General features: G+C 37.0%; 3 protein-coding genes across 3 annotated transcripts; all 3 read left to right on the forward strand.

The window, feature by feature from the left end:
• The first annotated feature begins 1,093 nt into the window (after nucleotides 1-1,093).
• On the forward strand, nucleotides 1,094-2,047 carry LOC119055726 (olfactory receptor 51J1). Its single transcript, XM_037153998.2, has one exon. It carries the CDS (start codon nucleotides 1,094-1,096, stop codon nucleotides 2,045-2,047), a length of 954 nt encoding a protein of 317 aa, XP_037009893.2.
• A 12,190-nt stretch (nucleotides 2,048-14,237) lies between these two features.
• LOC119055778 (olfactory receptor 51Q1-like) lies at nucleotides 14,238-15,197 on the forward strand. Its single transcript, XM_037154050.2, has one exon. The coding sequence runs from the start codon at nucleotides 14,250-14,252 to the stop codon at nucleotides 15,195-15,197; it is 948 nt and encodes a 315-aa protein (XP_037009945.2). The 5' UTR covers nucleotides 14,238-14,249.
• A 9,431-nt stretch (nucleotides 15,198-24,628) lies between these two features.
• Nucleotides 24,629-25,597, forward strand: LOC119055737 (olfactory receptor 51Q1). The gene has a single exon (XM_037154009.2). The coding sequence runs from the start codon at nucleotides 24,629-24,631 to the stop codon at nucleotides 25,595-25,597; it is 969 nt and encodes a 322-aa protein (XP_037009904.2).

Genomic DNA, 25,597 nt, shown 5'->3' on the forward strand with positions numbered 1-25,597 from the left:
GATGTGCATATGCAAATATATGCACTGACATGTGTGTGGAGTAGAATGAATGAGATTTAAAAAAAACCTTCAAAGATCCTTTTTACTCTGTGGGTTCAGGATTCTACTATTATTCTTGTGCCAACAATAGTACTATGTCTTGTACCAAGACAGTACTCAGTTTACAACTCACCCAATTTGGAGAGGTATTTTTTTCTCCCCTCTCTTGCCTTCTCCTGCCCAGGAGAACCTTTCTTGAAAGTCCATTCCAAATGTTGTTTCAGTCTATTCGGAGGTGTGTCTAAGCCAGAAAGGAGTCCCAACAGGTAAGGTAGATTGTCTTTGAGAACTGCGAGTGAAGATATTTGGATATCATCATGACAGAGTACTTTCATGAGCCTTAAAGTCTATGTACAAATCCATCAAACTTGATTCCCGTCTCCTCCTGATTGTATTCTTTACATGTAATCTTTCCAGTCACTTCCTAGTCATTTCAAGACCCAGAACAGCTGAAACCCATGTGGGTTCAATCTTCATTCTTTTCTACTTTAATTTTCTAGTCACTTGCTCCAGGCTCTGGCCACTGCTACTTCTCAGTTTTGCTTTAGACCTCAAGGATATCTGTATTTATTTATCAAGTATTGAAATGTTTTACCTGGCTTTTATACACCGTGCTTTTGACCTATGTATATATATATATTGATCAATAATATCTCTGTTCACCAATTCCTGATATTATTCTGTATCTTATGCTGAAAAATGTCTCTATATGACAGTCTTCCCAGAAGCCTTCTAGGGTCAGGGATATTCACATCAAGACAAGGCAGTCGTTTCACCCTTAGCAGATCCAAGGAGAACTACAACTTAAAGGAATAATTTTCTACCAGTCATGAACTCTCTGATGGAGACTGCAACCCCATTAATAGCGGGAATTTCATGATAGTGGTTACCTATCAGTTTTCAGATATGAGACATTTGGCTACCTGTATCCATGAGCTTTGTTTTCTTCTTCCCTTTCCTCAGTGTCCAGGTGTCTTTCTCCATTATAATGTTATCTCACTAGTTTGTTTCTAATTTTCAAGGTAGCACTGACCCCACGGAATGACATTTCAACATGAAGAGCTCCAATAGCTCCCTGGAGTTCTTACCTACAACATTCATTCTGCTTGGCATCCCAGGGCTGGAGGCAGAGCACATCTGGATGTCCATCCCCTTCAGCTTGATGTACACTATCATCTTCCTCGGGAATGGCGCCATTCTTCATGTCATCAGAATGAACTCAGCTCTACACCAACCCATGTACCTTTTTCTTGCCATGTTGGCACTGGCTGAGATTGGTGTCTCTGCCTCCACTCTGCCTACAGTGCTAGGCATCTTCCTTTTTGACATCACTGAGATTAGCTTTGATGAATGTCTTCTCCAGATGTTCTTCATCCATTCTTTCTCCATTATGGAGTCAGCTGTGTTGCTGGCCATGTCTGTCGATCGATTTGTAGCTATTTACAGCCCACTGCGCTATACAGCCATCCTAACCCTGCCCCGCATCTTTGCCACAGGAGCTGTCATTGGGCTGAAAAGCGTTATGCTCATGGCCCCATTGCCCATGCTCTTACGGCGCCTGCCCTTCTGTGGTCATAATGTCCTCTCACATTCTTATTGCCTTCACCCCAACCTCATCCATCTACCTTGTGGGGACATTTCTATCAATAATATCTATGGGCTTTTCATTGTTACCACCACTTTTGGGCTGGATTCACTGCTCATTGTGGTCTCCTATGGGCTTATACTTCACACAGTACTGAATATTGCCACTGGGGAGGAGCGTAAGAAGGCTCTCAACACGTGCGGCTCACATATCTGTGCTGTGCTCGCTTATTACGTGCCTATGATCGGCTTATCAATGGTGCACCGCTTTGGACACCATGTGTCCCCTTTGCTGCATTCTCTGATGGCCAATGCTTACCTATTCTTCCCACCCCTTGTCAACCCCATTGTGTATAGCATTAAAACCAAGGAAATTCGTCGTGGCATTGTCCAAATGCTGTCAGTGAAGAGATCCAGAGTTTAGATGAAGTGCAAAGTAGGAAGGGACTTTTTATTCTATAATCACAAGTGGTTCTAGATAGCACATTATGAAAATGGTGTTATCTTAAAATACAGTATCCAACAGGAGGTCCTCCATAATCTAGCCAGGAACTGGAATGGGAGTGAAAATGAGGTTGGATTATGTTTAACAGGACAGAACAATATAAAGAATTAATGTTATTTTAAATATAAAGAAGAAGTTTGACAAGAAGTTTCCTGTTACCCTGCAGAGCTGGAACAGGAATGAAAAAAAGATTGAAAGCTTATGAAAATACAGCACTTCCCATAAAGAAAATGTACTTAGGAGCTGGAAGGAGTTCTGGAACTCTGTTGATCCCTGCATTAGAGGAGAAAAGAAATTGAAATGAATTACCTTCTCTTGAGTTGTTGGCATAAGCTCAATGGCAGTAGAACACACTAGCTAACTCAAGGAAGGCTTCCAACACTGGGTCTGATGTGGCATTCACCCATCTTTACCAAGGTCCCAAACTGAGAGTCCCAAAGATTACAAATCTTGCTCATTATGCAGTGTTTTGAGAGTCTCCCATCCAGGATGCAGAATTTTTCGAAAAAGCAAGAATCCCTTGGTGAACATTAACATTTTCTGTCTGATTAGATGTTTCTTTGCAGACATTAGAAATAATGTAAAAAATTTACATTTGTACTTTCATGGAAAGGAACCAAGACTTCTGAGATGCAAATGTACACTAGGCACTTCATTTCAGCCACTCCTCACAACAACCCTATGAGGTAGGATTAATGCAACTATTATTATTTTTCAGATGAAAAGCAGTTGTTTAGAAATAATAATTAACTTACTCAAATGCACACATCTAAGAGCTTGCTTTGGAATCTGGCTGGGTCAAACTCCAGAGTCTAAGTTATTAACCTCCAAACTATGCTGCCAGGTGAGCAGGAACTGCAGCTTTCAGGATCCTTTTTACTAGTTAGTCAAGTAGCATTAATTGAGCATGCTCAGTGTGTCAGGTGCAAATCTAGACCCTAGAGACAAAATGGTGACCAAAGAGACCAGGTCCCTTTATTTCCTCATGAAATTTAGAAATAATTTTTCCATTTTTTAAATCTTTATTGCTTTATTTGCCTGAGGTCCAGTCTCAGAGACAACCTCGGGATCTGACAAAATCCTAGAAAAATCACACTAGAAACTTCTAGTGAAGTTTCTAGAAGTCTCTGGTTGTCTATAAAGGTCAATAAGGAGCAGAACCCAACATGACTCTATAGAAAAAATATCAAGATTGATTCCATCTTCTGCCATTGTATTTACTATCTTAATTTAAAATTTTGACATTTCAAAACTGCCTTGATCCTTTATTTCTTCAACAGGGCAAGATTATAAATCATTTAATTCAGATAGTTGTGAAGTTGAGTTATAAATTAGAACATAAGAAAAAATCATTAAATATTGTAGGCATTTCCACATGCACTGGAATGTTAGGTTGTTTCAGACTAATCTGCCTATCAAGAACAATTAGAAAAGTTAGAAAAGTCTTTTGTAAATGACTTCAAAGAACATCCAGTGCAATGAGAATATAAAGGTTCCAAAGACAAGGGAAACAGAAAAGTGAGTGTTACATCTTGCTCTATTTCCCACTTTAGGAATTTGTTGGTTTAAAAACAATAGCTGATAAAATTAGAAGAGCTCACAGCAGTGTGAAAGGGCTGGAGTTCAGAGAAACAAAAATGAAACTCCAAGACCCTCCTATACCAGGGAGACCAGTAAATTCCTAGGCACTTACTTGGATTCCAGAAAATTTACACCTTGAAGTGAGAGAAAAGTAGAAATAGTCTTAGCCTAATATAGTTAGTTTAATCAACTCATCACCTAATTTTACTACTCTGTCTGTAAGCATTAAGGTGACCAATAATCTCATTTTTTTTCCAAGACTTTTCTCACTTTATCTCAGAAAGTACCACATCCTGGAAAACTCCTTAGCCACAAACTAGATGGTGAGTCACTTTAATCAGAAGTAAAATTGAATCCTTTCATCAGAAAGATATTAATCAGCATCATATATTATCCTTATAATTTTTATGACCTTCATTAAAATATAACCAGAAATGCAAAATACAAGAATTAAAGAAACCAAGAGGGGAAAAAAAGGGCAAAAGGTGTAGATTAATGAAAGATCTGGCTATTGGAGTTAAAATACTCAAACATTTAAAATAAGTTTGAGTAATTTTGCCTAGAACTTAAATTGCAAGATATAGATTTTGAGCAACAAAGTAAAACTAATTAAAAATAAAATAGAAATTATAGGACTAAAACTAACTGAAATTAAAAGCTGAATGGACAGGTTTAATCACATTAGACACAAATGAAGAAGGAATCAGTTTTGAAAAATAATTTGGAAAATAATCACAGACAATATAGATGTGAAAAGATAAAGCCCATGAAAAAAATTAAGTGGGACAACTGGAATAGAATAACAAATCATTATGAAATAATAATAATAAAAACCATCATAAGTATCCACATTGTATTAGGTAGCTGTAAAAAAGAATGAGTATTATCTTTGTAGATTGATATGGGGTGCTTTCTTATATGTACATATAACCAGTGAGCTTTTGGCTAAAGTCCATGACACCATGCCCAGTACCTTCCCATTTCCTTATGAAGAGGTTTTGAGAGATAAAAAAGACACAACCTGAATCAGAGCTACAACCAGGGCACCTCTACTACAGCTGTGGCCAGTTTGCTACTGTCCATGGCATGTCCCAAAATTCCTCCCGTCCCTAGTAATGTCTGAAGTATAGCTTTGATTTTGTAGTTCAAGAAAGCAGCCAGTCTTCTAACTAGTGAGGAGTCAAGGTGGGGCTCCTGGGACCACAGTGTATTACATGTCTGTGTTCCTGTACAATACAAATAAATTGGAGACTTGTCTTTTCTTTTTTTCTACTTTAAATGTTTTTACTTTTAATTAGCTAGCTGTTTTTGCTAGTTCTGAAACCTAAGTTGATGAGTGTCATGGATCACACATTTATAGGAGATTATCAGGTTGAAAAATAGAAATTCTGCTATTATGTAACAAATTGAAAATCCTTGGATAATTTCTTGTTATTCATAACAAAATAGTGCAACATTGGAGTATGGGTGCTTGTAAAAAAAAATTATCCTACAGTAAATTCTGCAATATCATGAAATGTGAAAAAATGTAACATGTAATCAATTCTTGGTTTATTTCATTCCTTTCCATTTCTATGTAAAATTGTAGTGTATGGATCCAGATTGGCTCAGCATATTCAAGAATGTAGAAGAAATTAAATCATAATAAGTTTGGAAAAAAAGAAAAAATTCTTAAAGGACATGGTTTTTGCTGGAAAGGTTAAATACACATCTAATTGGAACCCAAAAAAGAGAATTTCCTGGAAAAAGTAATATTTGAACATAATAACATAAATATTTTCTAAAAACCTATATAAAGCATAAGCCAAATATTCAAGAAGCACAAGACACTACATGCAAATCATCTTAAATTGACATTTATGTGTAAATATTGACAATGTTAGACATTCACAGAGTTGAATTTTCTTATTTGAATGTATATATTAAAAATATAAACTTAAGTCGCTATATTTTAATAATTCTGATAATTCTCCAAAGTCGACATTTTTTTATTATTATATTTCCTCTAGGAAATACTTTTTTAGGAAAGTGTTTATACATAAATAAGAAATTACTGTATTTTACCTTGTGTTGTGCACACCCACGTCTTGGGCCCAAATTTCAGGAAGAAAAATCTTTCAATTTTTAATTCAATTATTTATTCATTTATATATGGAAACAAAACTGATTATCACATTCCAGGGTTTTATTTTATATGTGGATATTATTATTGCCTTTACATTTTTACTGCATAAGCATGAATTAAAGAATTAAAAACACTTACATAGGTACACAGTTAGAACTACCCATGTGTAATGTGCATCCTTATTTTTCCCTCAAAAATTTGGGCAAAAAAAGTGCACATTATACACAATAACATGTGGTATGTGTGTTAATACTTTCCAAGTGAATTTATGCACTGTACTCTACCTTATTTTAATATAAACATATACCTTTGAGGTAATTCATAACCAATACATGAAGAGCATTATTATTTATCTTTACATCTACATAATATTTTACTTGTTTATTCAAGTACATTGTATGTTACCAGAATTTATTTCAGTTCCCAGTTGAGGAAAATCTAGTTCACTTCCATTTTTGGTGTTCTCATAAATAATATTATAGTAAATAAGCTTGTGTACACATGTCAATTTTAATGCATATAAATACATTTGTAAACTAATTTTTAAGTGGGATTGCTAAATAAATAATTGTGTGTATTTATAATTTTCATAGATAGAGTATTGTAATTTCTCTTCATATAAGTCATATATACTAACTATCCTATCAGCAATTATGAAAGTGCTTCTTTCATCATTCCCTTGGCAACCATCCATTTTAACATTATTTAAAATTTTGGTAATATTATGAATAAAAAAATTACCTGAATTTTATTTTAATTACATCCTAAGTGAGAGTGAAAAGCATTTCATAAGAATGAGAATATCTGTATCTCCATTTCTTTGAAATTTGCTTAACTCTTTGGACATTTACTATTATGTCAGAGGTCAGCCATTTTTTCTTCTGTGAAAGGCCAGAGAGTAAATATTTTGTTTTGTGGGTCATACAGCTTCTTTCAAAACTATTCAATTGCACCACTGTAGTGTGAAGGCAGCCACAGACAATGCAACAATAAATGAGCATGATTATATTCCAGTAGAGCTTTGTATACAGATTATTTCACTTAGCATAAGCTAGGTGGTGAAGACAAATACCATATGATCTCACCTATAAGTGGAACCTAATCAACAAAACAAACAAACAAGCAAAATATAACCAGAGACATTGAAATAATGGACAAACTGACAGTGACCAGAGGAGGGAGGGGAGGGGAATAATGGGGGAAAGAAGGGGAACCATCATCAAGGAACATGTATAAAGGACCCATGGACAAAGCCAAAGGTGGGTTTGATTAAATTTGGAAGGTGGGTGTGGGTAGGAGGAAAACAGAGAAAACTGTAGTTGAAGAACAATAAAAAAAATAAAGACCAAGTATGAAAATAGAAAGAAACTTTGTATATGGACACTGAATTTTGAAATTTATGTAATTATCATGTGTCAAAAAAACATTGCATTTTGTCTATTTTTCAATCATTTAAAATGTAAAAGCATTACATTATCTAGTTCCATTCATGCTGTCACAACAGGTAGGAATTCCTTTTTTTTTCCTGCTACCTAGTATTCCATTGTGTAAATGTACCAGTTTTGTACATTGTGTAAATGATCCCCTCATTTACTGGGCACTTAGGCTGTTTCCAGCACTTGACCATTGTCAATAACACCTCTGTGAACATAGGGGTGCATAAATTCTTTTGAATTTGTAACTGGGATTGTTAATGTTTATTTTCAGCAGTGGAAATTCTGGGTCAAAAGGCAGTTCTATTAGTTTTTTAAGGAAATTCCATGCAGTTTTCCACAGTGTCTGCACCAATCTGCATTCCCACCAACAGTGTACCAGGATTCCCTTTTCTCCACATCCTCACCAGCACTTGTTTGTTAATTTATTAATAATGGCCATTCTGACAGGTGTGAGAAGGTATCTCAATGTGGTTTTAATTTGCATCTTTCTGATGGCTAGTGATGTTGAACATCTTTATATATGTCTATGTGACATCAGTATGTCCTCCATAGAGAAGTGTCTATTCAGATCTTTAGCCCATTTTTAGTTGGATTATTTGTCTTCCTGGTGGAGAATATTATGCTATGTGAAATAAGCCAGTTGGTGAAACACAAATACCATATAATCTAACCTTTAAGTGGAATCTAGTGAACAAAATAAACTAACCAACAAAATAGAACTACAGGCATGGAAACATGGAGAAAACTGAAAGTGACCAGAGAGGAGGGGGAAGGAAGGGAGACAGACAATCATGCAAAGAAAGTGGAGGGACTAGACAAAGAATTTGTATGAATGACCCATGGACATGGACAACAGTGTCAGAAATGACTGTGGGAGCAGAGGGTTGGCTGGGCAGAGGATGCCAAAGAGGAAAACATTGAGACAACTATAGTAGAATAACAATAAAAATTGATTTTTCAAAATGTAAAAGCAATGTTTAGCTTGTGAGCCATACAAAAGCACAAGCATTTAATGTTCTGGGGTTTTTTTAGAGAGTGTCTACTCTTTTACTATAAACAATAATGAAAACAACAAAGTTAATGGACTTCACAGTCTACCATCATCTTCTACCTACTACTTTCTTTTTAAAACATTTTATTTGGAAAATGTTCAAATATGAATAAAACAGAGAATATTATAAAGAATTTTTATATACCCTTTTTTCAAACTTCACTTCAAGAATTATCAGTATTATCAATATTTTACCAACTTTGACATTTTAACTTTATACTGGCAAATACAGTGTTTAGTTTAATGCTTTATTTTTTAATTTTAAATTATTGCTTTTAAGCCTTAACTACTGAACATGGACTAATCATATATATTAAAACTACATCCCAAATGTAATATCACACTACATTCCCAATCAGACTGTGTTCTCCAACTTCTACATTTTCAGGATTTACAACTTCATAGCCATAATCTCCCTAATGAAGCAGTGGGGACTATGAAGAGGTGGATACTTCTTACAGCAGACTATGTCTTAAATGCCAAGTAGGCCACATACAGGATGAAGACAAGACATGTTTGCAGAAGTGCTGTGCCTTCACTGGTAGGAAACAAAAGAAACACAATGAACATCAAAACAGCTGCTGATTCCACTTTCTGGAGAGAACTATAATTTAAATAAAGTCCCACATAAAATCCTAGGTTATTTGTTTCTCTTTCTTTAAGTTTTTTATAGCATTTTCTTTGTTACCATTTATCCCTTTATACCCACCTCCCCTTCGCAATCACCACACTGTTGCCCATGTCCATTTGTCTCTTTTTGGCATTCATCACAGACTTTTCTTGCCTGAGTATAGAAGGCAAGAAAAGTCTGTGATGACTCCTAGGGAAGAAGTAGAGGACAATGTATGTCAATGTTAATAATGTGAGACACTGGGAGAGGAAATCCCATCTTCCCTGTAAGAGAAAATGTCATTTTGTCTTTCTGACTTTTGAATATATAAAGAAATCTGGGAGAGCTTCCTCTAAATCTTCAAGCTATGTTAAATCTGAGTTTGGTCATATTCAATAAGGCAGAATAAAAGGGTAACTTTCAACATAATAGATGTTTTCAAAACTACATAAGCTACTGTAGGAAGCAGAAGGAAATTAATAATCACTGAGAAAAAAACTACCACAATACAGACTATGTCATTTCCATGTCATCTAAAAAAAAATCTTCATATCCCCTTAAGTCTGCTAGCTCAATTATTGATAACATTTAACAATCAGAAAAGTGTTAGAGGCACTGTTATTGTTCTTAGTTCTGTCCCTTGAGGCCTCAGGTCTCAGAACACAATTTCAATATTCCTGTAAGATTCCTATAAGATCCAGAAGTTCCCCCCTACCTTCTGCATTCCAGCCTAGGATCTTCAGAACTATATGTAACATTCAGCCACAGATAAGAGGATAGAAGCCAGAGAGAGCATTGAATGAACAAGAAAGCACAAAGGTAAGGCTGGACTGCTCCATGGATGATCAGTAATAAGAGGAGAGGGGCACCTAGGAAGTCAGAACAGGAAATACTCCATAGAGGCAGGGAGAGAATGCAGCCAACCCATGTCAAAGATGTTTTGACAAAAGGTGGAATGGGGATGTGACAGGTAGGGAATATGAAATGAAATAGTTCATCAAAAGATTTATCACTGTTCTCCATCTGAGTTCAAGACATAGCCTGATGTCATTATTCTCTTTTACACCAAACTTGTGTTCATCAAAGCTGAAGGCTTTTCAGTCTGTGTTGGCAAGTGTCAGCAGATCACCTATCAACAAATCCTACCCTGAAAATTGGCCTTTTCTGAGTGGTATTCTCTCTGTTTTTATTTTTACTCATCTTCCTGTTTGCCCTGCAAATTGTCCACCAAATCTCAGAAATAGGTAAGTTCAAAGAAAGCATGAAAGCATTGCATGAGGGATGAACAGAAACCAGCATGAAACAGGCAGGCACTAATGAATTATATTACCTTCAAGTAAGAACTTGAGAGATGAGAAGCCAATATGAAGGTGAAAAAAATCAGTTCATCAATATTTTCCAGTTACTGAGTCTAGACCTTAACACACAGGCTGTCACAGAAGCAAAGAAGCAGGGCTGGAAGAAACCTAAAGATCTCAATAAACTACCCTACATCTAACGCAGTCTTTACCATCTGCACCTAATACAGAGTTTCTAAGAATTTTACCTACCTGAAGTTACTTTAGAAACTAAAAATAAGTGCTTTACAGAAGAGAAAAGTTATCAGGTTTTTGCTGATATTAAGACTTGACTTTTTTTCCCTAACACATACCCATTGGTTTTTGACCTGTTCTGGGTCAAAAAATTCTAGTATAAGTTCTTAAATTCTGTATTCTTTAATATACTTTGGAATGATCTATCATGTCTCCTGTCATGTTCTCTTTCTTGTCCTATTCCCCCACATGAGCATGTGGTGGTAAGCACATACACATACAGATATACATACAGCACCTGTTTCTCTTCAGAAAGTGTAATTTTCCCCTAATTCTATCTTGTTTTGTGCTGACCCACATCCTGTCTCTCAACTAAAAATGTGATGATGCCACTCCCTGACTTAACATCATGTGATGGCCCCACTGTGGTCCTCTAAAGCCCTTATTCTGTTCTCACCCTCTGATCTGCTACAGTTCCCACCACCCCTGTAATCAAGCCCACACCTGATAGCTATAGAGGACAACAGGACATAATTTCTTGTAATGCACTATAACCATTTGCTTTGTTTGAAATACTTGTCTTTCATCTTAATCCCTCCTCATTTTTTGTGGCTTTCTTCTCAAAATATTGTGGATAGGCCAATTCCTCCACTAAGACTTCCTTGGATTTCAGAGGAAAAAAAATACTCCTTTATCAATACTCATGTCCCTTATTCTTTAAAATAATAGATATCAGTTATGTAATTACTGAGTTAAAATAAGTAAATATCTAGGAAGAGTATCTAACACACAGTAATTTCTCTGCAAAGACTACTGCTGCTGTCACTATTGCTATCCCCTACTCTCCGCCACCCATGGCTATTGCAGATCACATGGATTTTCTCAGTTATATTCAACCACAGCACAAAACATTTTACTGATAAAGGACGTACTGAAGTTTCAAATACTGAAGGTAGAAAGAAACTATTTAGAAATCACAAGGAAAATCTTAGGCCTTGAATCTCAAAATTCCTTAAAATCTGGCATTATTTTACACTTAGTAAAAAATTTCATAGAATTTGGGGTCTTAGGTTTGTTAACTCATAAATAATAGAATTCTGTCACAATCAATTATGTCTCTCCATTAATGTTTATACTAACCAAGCCAAGGGAAACTGAAGTATGAAAACAAAGAGAAATATAGTAGTCTGCCCTTATCCACCATGTCTTTCACAATTTTAGCTACCTGCAATACACTGAAGTCTGCAAAGTAAATAGAAAATTCAAGAAATAAATAATTTATGGGTTTTAAATTGCATGCCATTCCGAGTAACAAGATGAAATCTCACTTTGTCCTGCTCCATCCCACCCTGGACTTGAAACACCCCTTTGTCCAGCATGTCCATGCTAGATATAGATACACTACCTGTCCTGTAGTCACTGAGTAGCCATCTCAGTTATCAGATCAGTTATCAGAGAGAGAGGCAACATTCTCATAACTTTCATTATAATATATTGTTGTAATTATTCTATTTTATTATTAGTTATTGCTATTAATCCCTTACTGTGCCTAATTTATAAATTAATCTTTATTATAGGTGTGTATGTATAGAAAAATAGTACAATAAGGTTTAATACTATCTTTAGTTTCAGCCATCCACTGAGAGTCTTAAAAAGTAACCCCAAGGAATTAGGCACATCTACTATACCACATGCATGAAAAAAAATTGTGCCATTATTCAAACAATCAAAAATAATTTAGGGATCCAAACTATAGCCAATAGTATCTGAGTCAGAGCAAGAATGCAGTCAGTGATTAAATGTTAAATAGTACCAAGCCAAATGGCCTCTGGTAGCCATCATATATGGTAGATGCCACTTCCTGGAGAATTGACTAAGACCCACACCTGCACAGTGCTTGGATGGACACCACCACCATTTGTTTCCAGGATTTTCTTTCTTTAATGCTTCTACAAATGGCCAAACATCTCTGTTATTAGTATGCTCTTTATTTAAAATATTTTAGAAACTTTTAATACCTCAGACACCTAAATCAAGTCCATTAGGACTTTGTGCTGAAAAGTTTTAAAAACCTTTGCTCCACTCTTTTGTTTTTTGATTTGTGGTTTAAGTTCTAAAAGTCATCCAAATTCCTACTGCTTACTATTTTACTGATGACCACTCAACAGCCTCTGCAATTTCTCAACAGTTTTGGCCATCTAATTATGTTTCATTTCCAAATGTTTGCCTGTGTTTCTTTTTCCTGATCAAATTCATTAGAGGTGTTCAAATTACACTGATTCTTTCAGGAATAATTTTTGAATGTTTTTATCCCTTTTTATTTTTCTAATTCAAAAAAATCCAATTATATTTGACCTTCTTTTTTCTTTTCCCTAACACTACCCAGCATTATGTCTGAAATTCCAGAATTTAATGATTTTCTAGGAATTCTCAGTCTGGCATTTATGGACATTTGGGGACAAATATGCTTAGATTCAGTAAATAGTAACCCATTGACTGCGTTATGTATTTTCTGAAAGGTCCAAGCTTTCATTCTCAGAGAACTCTAAAAATTAATAACACTTTATTTACAAAAGTTATATTCATTCCTTTATTTGAAGAATAAAAGCCTGCACTTATCCCCTATTGGGGAAGTATAGACACTCCTTTTATAAAACATAATTTATAAAAATTTTCTCCAATCCTTTAAACCATTTTAATTTACCATATTCTCCTATCATTCTACTGAAATGTCTTTCCAAAAGGTTACTACTGATATCTGCATCCTTAAATTGAATAGACTTTTCAGAATTCATTTTACTGAGTATCTGAGCTGAACTGTGATGACCACATCATTTATCTTTTTTTGGCTTCTGTGACTCCTATTTTCTTTATGTTTTTCACTGACTTCTCTAAGCAGAGAAGTTTAGCTTCTCTAAGCAGAGAACTTTGCTGCTTCTTCCACAACAACCAAATTTTATTTATCCTTCACTAAATTTTACATTTCTTTATAGAGCTTAGCTCAGTCTCTCTTTACTTCACCCTAAGTTCTTTCCTGGGTTAGCATTTCAACTCCTAGGTTCCCAGCTGCCATCACTATGTCACAGAATCCCCATCTCCAGCAGGCTTCTACTCTGTCCTCCTGGATCTCGTATCCACTTGCCTAATCATCATTTCTTTTAGATAGTTGCTGTGAACACCAAATTCAGCATGTACAAACTGAACTTGTGATGTTTCCCCCAAAGTCTATTTCTGCTCTAAAGCTCCATATAAAGGTAAGTGTTATGTTTTCCACATAGTTGCTCAAAGAAGACCCCTGGGAACTGCAATGAAACTTTCCTTTTTCAATATCATTTCCATTCAATGTAATTGCATAAATTAATCAGCAGAATATTATTTTTCTGTGTCATGTAAAATAGAAATGAATTCACTGAATTTAATTATAAAAACATTATTGAGATAGCGATGAGAAAAATTCAGTTAGTAAATGCATTTGCATATGTAAATGTACCTATATACAAGGGCTGATTGGAAATGAATTACAAGGTTTTCAGGAAGTATAAAGCTAAATTTTAGTGCATAGTAGCGGGCATAAAACTCTTAAAATGATGTAGTATTAAAAAGAAATGTATGGTAAAAGAATCCATGGTTCTGTTTGTTAGTGCTTTGGTAGTCAGTGGTATTACAAAAGCAATCCCATATTAATAACTGGGCCTTAGATCAAACAGATAATGACTCAATGGTAGAATCCCATTGATGGAATTCTTATTACAGAACACACAGATTCTGGTTTTGCATTCATTCATCATGTCTGAGGGGAATAACACCACCAAATATCCCTTCTACTTCATCCTCACTGGCATCCCTGGATATGAGGACTACCACATCTGGATCTCCATCCCCTTCAGTTGTCTCTACACCATCTCCATTGTGGGAAATGTCACAATTCTCACTGTCATCAGCAAACAGCCATCCCTCCACCAACCCATGTACCTGTTTCTCTCTATGCTGGCTCTGACTGACCTCGGTCTAACCTTCACCACCTTGCCCACACTCATGCCTCTTCTCTGGCTCAATGTTCATAAGATCAGCTTTGAAGCCTGTTTTGCCCAGTTTTTCTTTCTCCATGGATTCTCTTTTATGGAATCTTCCGTGCTGTTGGCCATGTCCTTTGACCGCTATGTCGCCATCTGCCGCCCCCTCCATTATGCCACCATCCTCACCAATGAAGTCATTGGCAGGATTGGGATAGCTATAATTTGCCGCTCTGTTCTGGCTATTCTTCCTTTGCTTTTCCTGCTCAAGCGCCTGCCCTTCTGCTGCTTCCACCTTCTCTCTCACTCCTATTGCCTCCACCAGGACATGATTCACCTTGTCTGCAGTGACATCCGGTTCAACAGCTGGTATGGATTTGTTCTGGTTTTGCTTGTCATTGTGTTGGACCCTCTGCTCATTGTGCTGTCCTACTCACTCATCCTGAAAAGTATCTTGAGCACAGCCTCCTGGACCGAGAGGCTCCGGGCCCTCAACAACTGCCTCTCTCACATTCTGGCTGTTCTGGTTCTCTATGTTCCCATGGTAGGCTTATCTATGACCCATCGCTTTGCCAGGAATGCCTCTCCACTAGTCCATGTTACCATGGCCAATATCTACCTGTTGGCACCTCCTGTGATGAACCCCATCATTTATAGTGTCAAGACTAAGCAGATCCGCCAGGGAATCCTCCGTTTACTCTTCCAGAAGGAAGCGCATTAACTATTGGAATTTAAGTTTTACAGAAGTACTTTATACATATATATACATATATACATATATATGGAGAGATACACACACACACACACACACATATATATATATATATATATATATATATATATATATATATATATATATAGAGAGAGAGAGAGAGAGAGAGAGACTACAGCAGGGATACTACCATAAAAATGTAAGTAGCACAGAGGACTTCCACCAAGATGGAGGCGTAGGTGGAAGCACTGTGCCTCCTCACACAACCAAGTTTAAAAACAACAATTTAGCAACAAAAACCCAGCCAAAACCACAGAAAATTGAACTATATGGAAGTCTGACAACAAAGAACCCTTCAGCCAAACCAGTAAGAGGGGCAGAGCCAGCAGCAGAGCGGGGTCAGGCAGGAAAGATTCACTAGACTGACCTGGGTGCACGACCCAGGCCCGCTGGCAGCCATAGGCAGATACCAGGTGTGGAGAAGCGGGTGGACCCACTGAGGACACAGGGCAGTGGACTCACTGTGGGCTGACCACAGTTACACATTCGCGCGCAGATACACTGGTGAAAGAGCAAGTGGTGAGACAGACCGCACAGGCCCCAGTGGCAGGAAGCAGCAGAGGGGACCACCATTGTCCCTCTCTGACCCCACCCACACATACAGCATCACAAACCAGCGACCTGGGTGGAACCACCCTGGTGAACATCTAAGGTTCCACTCCTCATACATAACAGGCATGAACAGATCAAAACATGGCTCAAGAACAACTCAGAGCCCCAGAGCCAATAAATCTAAGCGATGAAGAAATAGCCAAACTTTCAGATGCACAGTTCAAAACACTGGTGATCAGGATGCTCACAGAATGGTTGATTTTAGTCACAAATTAGAGAAACATATGAAGGCTAAACTAATTGAAATGAATGGAAATGCACAGGAAACCAATAGTAATGGAAAGGAGACTGGGACTCAAATCAAAGGAGTGGACCAGAAAGAGGAAAAAAATGACCAAACAGAAAAGAATGTAGAAACAAGAATTCAAAAAAATAAGGAGAGGCTTAGGAACCTTCAGGACATCTTTAAATGTTCCAACATCAGAATTATAGGGGTGCCAGAAGGGGAAGAGGAACAGCCATGAGTGGAACACTTATTTGAACAAATAATAAAGGAGAATTTCCCCAATCTGGCAAAGGAAATAGACTTCCAGGAAATCCAGGAAGCTCAGAGAGTCCCAAAGAACTTGGACTCAAGAAGGAACACACCAAGGCACATCATAATTACATTAGCCAAGATTAAAATGAAGGAGAGAATTCTAGAAGCAGCAAGAGATAAGGGGACAGTCACCTACAAAGGACTTCCCATCAGACTGTCAGCTGATTTCTCAAAAGAGAACTTACAGGCAAGAAGGGGCTGGAAAACAGTGTTCCAAGTCATGAAATCCAAAGACCTACATCCAAGATTGCTCTATCCAGCAAAGCTTTCATTTAGAATGGAAGGACAGATAAAGTGTTTCTCAGATAAAATCAAATTCAAGGAGTTCATCATCACCAAGCCCTTATTATATGAAATGTTAAAGGGACTTATCTAAGAAAAAGAAGATAAAAAAGATGAACAGTGAAAGGACAGCAAACTCATAGTTATTAAGAACCACACCTAAAACAATAGCAAACTGAGAGGACAGCTAGATCAGGAGCAGAACCATAGAAATGAAGATCACATGGAGGGTTAGCAACAGGGGAGTGGGAGAAGGAAAAGGGGGGAGAAGGTACAGAAAATAAGTAGCATAGATGGTAGGTAGCAAATAGATAGGGTGAGGACAAGAATAATAGGGGAAATATAGAATCTAAAGAACTTGAGACATGTGGTCATAAACTAAAGGGGGGAATGGTGGGGGAGGGGTGTGCAGGGTGGAGGGGAATGAAGGGGGGGAATAGAACAACTGTAATGGCATAATCAATAAAATGTATTTTTAAAAATGTAAGTAGCACAGATGGAGGAAGGAATAGTGGCTGTTACAAGAAGGTTCTAATGAAAAACAAAAGAAATCATTGTTCATGACTAAAAATTTAAAGTCTTAAATTTTCTTAAACCCTATTTTATTTATCCTTCACTAGCCAAGTGGCTTTGAGAAAAAAATTTTTTAAAAAATATATCCCTGTTCTTCTTTCTTCACAGAGATGTTGTTATTAAGATGTGGTGTAGTATAAAATTCTGCTTTAGAAATTTGTTTATAAAGTTTTTGTTTCTGTACACAAATATATATGAAGGTGCAACAAGTTCATATCTTGTAAACAATCTCCTAAGCAAATGTCCATTTTAATTAAAAACAGATGCTCGTGTAATCTCAATCTGCAATAATTAAAGAGAACCTTCATAAACTAGGAGGTCAAGGTGAAAACGGAAGAACATTATGGATATAGGTTTACTTGGAAAAAATAAATGCCAAACATCAAAGACAAAGTGAAAATAGCTTAGGGTTTGAGAAACTAATGAACTAATTTTCACTGCAACATTCCAGTTAAACACAGGGGTAGAACCATGATTCACGGAGATGAAAACTATTGGTAAAAGAAGATGCTAGGTAGAGGTAAAAGCTATAAGGCAGACAATGTCTTGAGTATAAACAAAAAAAAGAGCCTGAATGTTAAATGTGTGTGTAGAAACAACTAAGAAATTTTTATGATTGGACTTGTAGTTTTTTAAACTGGTTCAAACTGTGCTCCTATTTTGTTGCATGCCTTCGATTTGTTGTCATGATCTGTTACTAAATGAGCTAAGAGAGTTGTTTAACATTAGATTCACAGTTTTCTTTGGTTGTTAGAAGTGCACTGTTATGCCTCCAATAACTGGTTTTAATGAATATTACATAGGAAACACAGGTAAATTGCCTTAGGTATGCAGGAATACTTGTGATAAAGGAACATGAAGTGAAGAGGAGAAAACACTCAATAAAACTGTAAATAGTATCAGAGAAGTAAGGAATAGTATCAGAGGGTTATGGAAAGATTTTGTCAATGTAAATAAAGAAATACTGTATGCAATGTGGAGAATTCTTAATAATGAAGTTATTTTACTCTTCTCACTAATCCTAGTCAGTGATATTTTCAGTTGTTATCCACAAGTATGTATATACATAAAGTATATATATATATGTGTGTGTGTGTATATATATATGTATATATATATATATGTATGTATGTATGTATGTATGTATATATATGCAAACTAACTGGTAGAACTGGAATATCTCCTGTGCTTTATTTCTTACCTCTCATCTCTCGGACACCATAAATAAGATTATTCACATTGTTCTCAATAACAGAAACAATCCAGGACTAAAAAGAATTAAGGTCTCAGGATTGCATGCAGATGAAGAATCTTTACAGAAAATTTTTAATCTTTTAAGAGTCTATAATAATTTTTTAAACAGGTGTTTCACCACATATTTTGGTGTCCCAGAATATATTTTTATGTTTATGAGATTTGAGCAACAATGTCAGGGCTCCAATCTTAGTAGCATATTTAAGTGTGCTGCCATAGATTTGAATTTGGTCTTAAACTACAGCTCACTAAAGATCTGACCCACATCAGTTGTCCAGGGCTGTGGCTGATAGCCTTTGTGTTCTTGTTCGGGCACCAGATACTCACACAACAGCCCAGGTAAGGGCCAATGCCCCAAGTGCTTTTCAGAGGGCATAGGGGATGTTATATTTTAGGGAAAAGGGGTATTTTTCCAAGGTCACTCTCTCTGTAACCACACTTTCTTTGGTAAGCAGAAGCCTTGTTCTCTCTCTCTCTCTCTGGCAATTTCCATACCCTGCAGGCACAGGTCAAGCATTTAAGAGCCACAAAGCACTCTCCTCTTGAGGGAGTGGCCGAGGCACCCATTGGCACTCTCCCCTTGAGAGAGTAGTCAGGCCTGTTTCCTTTTTCCACACAGGATTGTTGTCTCCTGTGCATTGATTCTCGTCATAAACCACAACAGGTGGACTCTGCTGGACAGGGTCTACCACAAAGGCCTAATAATCCACCTTCTCCCAAGTTGTAAGTATGAAATCAGAGAGATTTTTAAAAATAAGTTATTGACAAGGTGTCTTTTCCTCACTATAGAATTCAATTTTTATCATGGATCAAAGAACAGATACACTAAAATAACAATAATCTGGCAGTGTGCAATCTGCTGTTGTCACAAAAATAAGAACATTGAAAGTATATGTAATTATTGCATGTTTCTCATGGTCCTGACTTTCCCTTTATCCAAATGGAAATAATCACAGAGACTTAAAAACACCTCAGATAATATGGAATCTGTCTGTGTCTCCTCTCATTATTTAAACACTGCCAATAGTGTATCATTGTTGTTGCTGTTGAATCAGTAAACAACTGCTAATAATTAGTATATAAAAGCTAGGATTTTTAGGCTTGGAGAGGTAAGTAAACTTGCCATACACAGTTAACAATAGGAACAATTTCCAGGAATTTCTCTGGGCCCCTTTTTTCTTCCTCTATCATTTTTTTTTTGCAGTTTCATTGACTTCCACCTCATCAATGACCTTGCATGTATATATAACTCCTAAATCTTTATCCATAGCTTAGAGTTCTCTTTTGTCTCCAGAATTATGTACCCACTTTTATGTCTGGTAGGATAGCTTACTGCCATCTCAAACCTAGTATGTCTAAAACTATAATAATTACCTACTACTCTCAGTTACAGTAACACCATCTCTCCACTGCACCCACCACACACACATACACCATACACATTTTTATTTTCTGACACTGTTTCTCAATAAATTCCAAATTCTCACATATACCCAAATTAGAAATATAACCATGTTTATTGGTTTCCCAAGAGGGATAAACAGAGATTGTGGCTTATACTAAATATTTAATAAATATCTGTTAATTAAGTGCCTAAATCCCAACTCTGTCTCAATTGCCACATCTTTCCATTTGGAGTCAACCAGGTCCTGTTTATTTTGTCTTCTTAATTCCTTTCAAAAACTTTAATTTTTCCTCATATTCATTGCTTTGACTCTTGTCCAAATGACCATCATCTGCTGCCTGAACTATTTCAGTGCCCTGTGGGTCCTGCACACACTCTTGCCACCCCTTCAATACAGCCCATGGCTGCAAAAATTCTTATGAGGTTTCACTATATTTTCATTTTTGTTTTATTTTCCAGTTACAGTTGACATTCTCTATTAGTTTTAGGTGTATAGCATAGTACCTAGTGTGGAGAGCCAAGCAGGATAATGTGTGCCAAGGGAGTTGGAATGCAGGCCTCGGGTTCAGCACAGCTGCCCTAGGCCAGCCAAGATTGATTACTGCAAGAAAAGAATGGCTTGGCTGCTTGCCACATCACTGTACCAAGGAAGAGCAGGCAATGTCCTTAGAAAAATAAAATGTACCTAGTGTTTTGTCTTTCTCATGCTCTGCTTCAAAGCTTTCTTAATGTATACAGCCTGACTTTACTAATGAACGGTTCCCTCCTCTGCATCCCAGAGAAGAGACTCCCCCTGACCCTGCTTTGACTTTGCCTCTTTATTTCTTAATTCCCTGTGGCCTTCCCTCGGGACCTGACTGACTCAGCCACTCCAGTCACTGCACCTAGACATTTATATAACTTATGAAGTGATCCCCCTGATGAGTCTAGTACTCATCTGACACCATACATAGTTATTACAATATTACTTCCTGTAACTGAAACAAATAATAGATACAAAGGACAAGTTGATGGTTGCTACCTGGGAGGGGAGTTAATGGGCTAGGTAAAAATGGTGAAGGGATTAAGTACAAATTGGCAGTTATTTAAAATGATGCAACAAGACCTGGCTGGTGTGGCTAGGTGGATTGAGTGCCAGCCTGTGAACCAAAGAGTCACTGATTCATTTTCTGGTCAGAACACATGCCTGGGTTGCAGGCCAGGTCCCCAGTACAGGGTGTGCTAAATGAAACCACACATTGATGTTTCTCTTCCTCTCTTTCTCCCTCACTTCCCCTCTGTCTAAAAATAAATAAATAAATAAAATATATCTTTAAATGATACAGCAATCTTAAAGGAAACACTGAAGGGTCAGAGATGAATAGGCAGAGCACAGGAGATCTTTAGGAAACTCTAAATACACTGTGTAACATTATAACACTGATTTATGCCATTACACATTTGCCCAAACCCATAGAATGTACAACACCAATGGTGAATTCTAATGTAAACTTTGCACTTTGGAATATTGTGATGTGTCCACGAATGTTCATTTTGTATGTGTGTGTGTGTGTGTGTGTGTGTGCATACACTGTTTTGGTGAGCCATGAAGGCAGAGACTATGCATGTGTGCAAGTAGAGAAAACCAGAGAAATCTCTATCTTCTCAATTTTGTAAATCTAAAACTGTTCTAAAAATATAAAGTCCTTAATTAATGAAAAGAGAAGTCAAGAAACCTTTAGAGATAATGAATACATTTATACCTTGTTTTTGGTGATATTGTCATTAATGTTGCATATTTTCAAACTAATTAAATATATAAATTAAAGATATACAATCATATATATAATGCATTATTCCTCAATAAAGCTGTAAAAATATGATGCTAAAGTAAAAAAATAAAATACTCATTCAATTGTAGATGTGTTCTGGTAGTTGTCTTTGAAAGACATGCCTGCACATTGGAGACTCATGCAGCCTTTATGAGACCATGTCCTGCTGAGAACAATTAGAAAAGTCATTTTTTAAAATAACCGTGTGTGCAGTCCCTTTGCACACACAGTGCAATGTTACAATGCTGGTTCGATGGGGGTGTATTCTTTCAGCCTTCTTTTGTCTGGGAAACCCCTTATTTTGACTTCCATGTTAAATGAGAGTCTTGCTGGGTAGGGCAGTCTTGGTTGTAGGTCCTTGCTTTTCATTACTTGGAATACTTCTTGCCATCCCCTTCTGGCTCGTAGTGTTTCTGTTGAGAAGGCAGCTGCTAGCCTTATTAGTGCTCCTTTGTATGTTACTTTCTGTTTCTCCCTTGCTATCTTTAAGATTCTCTCTTTGTCTTTGAATTTTGCCATTTTAATTATGATGTGTCTCGGAGTGGGCCTCTTCGGGTTCATCTTGATTGGGACCCTCTGTACTTCATGGGCTTGTGTGACTTTTTGTCTCATCAAATTAGGGAAGTTTTCCATTGTTATTTTTTCAAACAGATTTTCTAGCCCTTTCTCCTTTTCTTCTCCTTTTGGTGTCCCTATTATACAGATATTATTACTTTTCATGCTGTCCTGCAGTTCCCTTAGCCCCTCGTCATTATTTTTGTGTCAAAGTGTGGGAATAACTTATTGTGGCAATTGTGGTCAAATCGTTTTCTAGAAATTATTGTACATGTTTCACTTCCATCATTAAAGTACAAATGTTCCTGTATTATTATTTCCTTATTTGTATAGCATATTGTCATAGAAAGACCTCTGCTATTTTGAAAGGTTAATAACACAGTTATATGGTTTTACTTTCTATTATTGAATACTTGGGTGAGGTAGTATTGTAATACACGTTATATTGTGAAACATATTATAATACCATTTTAATTGTATTTTCCCTATTTGTTGTAAACTTTGTTATAGTTCTTATTGATTTACAGTGCTACTAGTATTGGTTAGTATTACTACATTAATTTTTCTATATCTAAGATATCAATTCTTTCTATGGCATAATAAATGCTTTTGGAAGTTTAAGTTTTATTATTTTTCTACTATAGAGAAAAATTTTTAATTTTGTCCTCACATCCACTTGTCTATATATTTGTGATATGTTTTCTGTTGCTGCTACATTTGGAGAGTCATCCTCAATTAGAAATTTAAATGTTTAGCCCTGGCTGGTGTAGCTCAGTGGCTTGAGCATGGGCTGTAAACCAAAGGATTGCCCGTTGCAGTCCCAATCACAGCACATACCTGGATTCTGGGTCAGGTCCCCAGTGGAGGCCACTTGAGAGGCAACCATACATTTATGTTTCTTTCCCACTGTTTCTCCCTCCCTTCCCCTCTCTCTAAAAATAAATAAAAGAAAATCTTTAAAAAATAAATATAAATGTTTATATTGTTTTCTCTATTTTTTGGTAGTAATTTACATGAAATTAGTGTGTGTTTTTAAAAGACTCACCAAAATACTAACTAATAGCTGGACAATTTTCCTTTCTAGTTCAATTTTTACATGGCTCTCACCACTTACTTATTTTACAAATATATTAGAAAAATTCCTCTTACTATCTGTAAAGATTCATCGAAAGGTGAATGCTTCTTGAAACTGGTGCATGACATTTCTTTCACCTGAAGTTCTCCTCTCCCTTTTAACTCTGCATGAAATTCAGACTACATATAGAAGAGAGTTTGCTGGAATTGAGTTTTTGAAAGTTTGTACATTTCAAGCATAATCATGTAGTTTCAAATCACACTCAGCAAACACTATAAACAGAACTTTCTGGTGGTTTCCTAACTTGTTGCTCTGTGGGAATAGCAGGAGCATCAAAGTCTCTCAAAAAACAGGGCTGGCATCCTGGCTTCCCAGTGGGGACTCCAGATCTCAAGATGCCTCTTCATTGTTATCCTTAAGGGACCTGCCACACTTTCCTACCTTCTGGTCGAGAGATTTGCAAGAGCTTATAAACTAGCTACCCTAAACAAAACCTAAAAATGAAAAAGAAGGTGCCAGCAGGCAGGAGAAACTACAGGTAAGACCCCTTTGTGAATGTTCAGGGAAAAGACGAAGGGTTGATGACTACTATTAGAAAATGCTTTAAGTAATGCATTTAGAGCAGTGTCTGAACATAGAAAGCGATCAATAAGTGTGACAGTCCTCACCTGGATTCTAATCACACTTCTCTTCCAGTCACTCTGCCCTTTGCTTACAGTTATATATTGATATTGCATAAATATGATACATAGCATCAGATGATATCAACTTATTAGAATAAAACAGATTGTAAATAGCCATAAACTAGAGGAAATTTGACCTGAGTATATAATGTAATGAACAGGAAATAGAAAAAGAAATGGTGATGATTTAAGAACAAGGGGAACAAGTGATAATGTTGTAATAAAAGGGAAAAAATTAAAGAACACTGGATTAAAAATAAATACTGGCCATTACTTTTGAAGTTGGGAGTTAATGTTAAGTCTTTGTGAGAATAGGATTGGTAGTGGGATTTGGATGAAAGGCAGATTCCAGGGTTCTAAGAATTAAATGGGAGTGGTACAATAGAAATAGGAAGATTAAAGTGTTGAGTTATCAGGGAATATAGGTTGTATGAAAGTGATCTCTGCAGACATAAGCTAAAGGTGAGTAACCACTGTGTGCTTGATTTTTTAAATTCAATAATTCTGAAACTTTATTTGGATAGCTTAGGTCAAATGGGACACAAAGATTCTTTCTGATATTTGGGTTTCTCTCCAAGCAAAAACCCTGAACATGGAGCTACATTCCTCAGTCACGTCTGAGGGAACCAACACCACCAAATATCCCTTCTACTTCATCCTCACTGGCATCCCTGGATATGAGGACTACCACATCTGGATCTCCACCCCCTTCAGTTGTCTCTACACCACCTCCATCATAGGCAACATCACAATTCTCACTGTCATCAGCAAACAGCCATCCCTCCACCAACCCATGTACCTGTTTCTCTCTATGCTGGCTCTGACTGACCTCGGTCTAACCTTCACCACCTTGCCCACACTCATGCCTCTTCTCTGGCTCAATGTTCATAAGATCAGCTTTGAAGCCTGTTTTGCCCAGTTTTTCTTTCTCCATGGATTCTCTTTTATGGAATCTTCCGTGCTGTTGGCCATGTCCTTTGACCGCTATGTCGCCATCTGCCGCCCCCTCCATTATGCCACCATCCTCACCAATGAAGTCATTGGCAGGATTGGGATAGCTATCATTTGCCGCTCTGTACTGGCTGTTCTTCCCTCCCTTTTCCTGCTCAAGCGCCTGCCCTTCTGCCACTCTCACCTTCTCTCTCACTCCTATTGCCTCCACCAGGATATGATTCGCTTGATCTGTGGTGACATCCGGTTCAACAGCTGGTATGGATTTGTTCTGGTTTTGCTTATCATTGTGTTGGACCCTCTCCTCATTGTGCTGTCCTACTCACTCATCCTGAAAAGTATCCTGAGCACAGCCTCCTGGACCGAGAGGCTCCGGGCCCTCAACAACTGCCTCTCTCACATTCTGGCTGTTCTGGTTCTCTATGTTCCCATGGTAGGCTTATCTATGACCCATCGCTTTGCCAGGAATGCCTCTCCACTAGTCCATGTTACCATGGCCAATATCTACCTGTTGGCACCTCCTGTGATGAACCCCATCATTTATAGTGTCAAGACTAAGCAGATCCGCCAGGGAATTGTTCGCCTTTTTTCCCAAAGAAACACTCATTAA

The sequence above is a fragment of the Artibeus jamaicensis genome, unplaced genomic scaffold (genome assembly GCF_021234435.1).
Source record: "Artibeus jamaicensis isolate MK-2021 breed Jamaican fruit bat unplaced genomic scaffold, CSHL_Jam_final contig_69, whole genome shotgun sequence".
Lineage (NCBI taxonomy): Eukaryota > Metazoa > Chordata > Mammalia > Chiroptera > Phyllostomidae > Artibeus > Artibeus jamaicensis.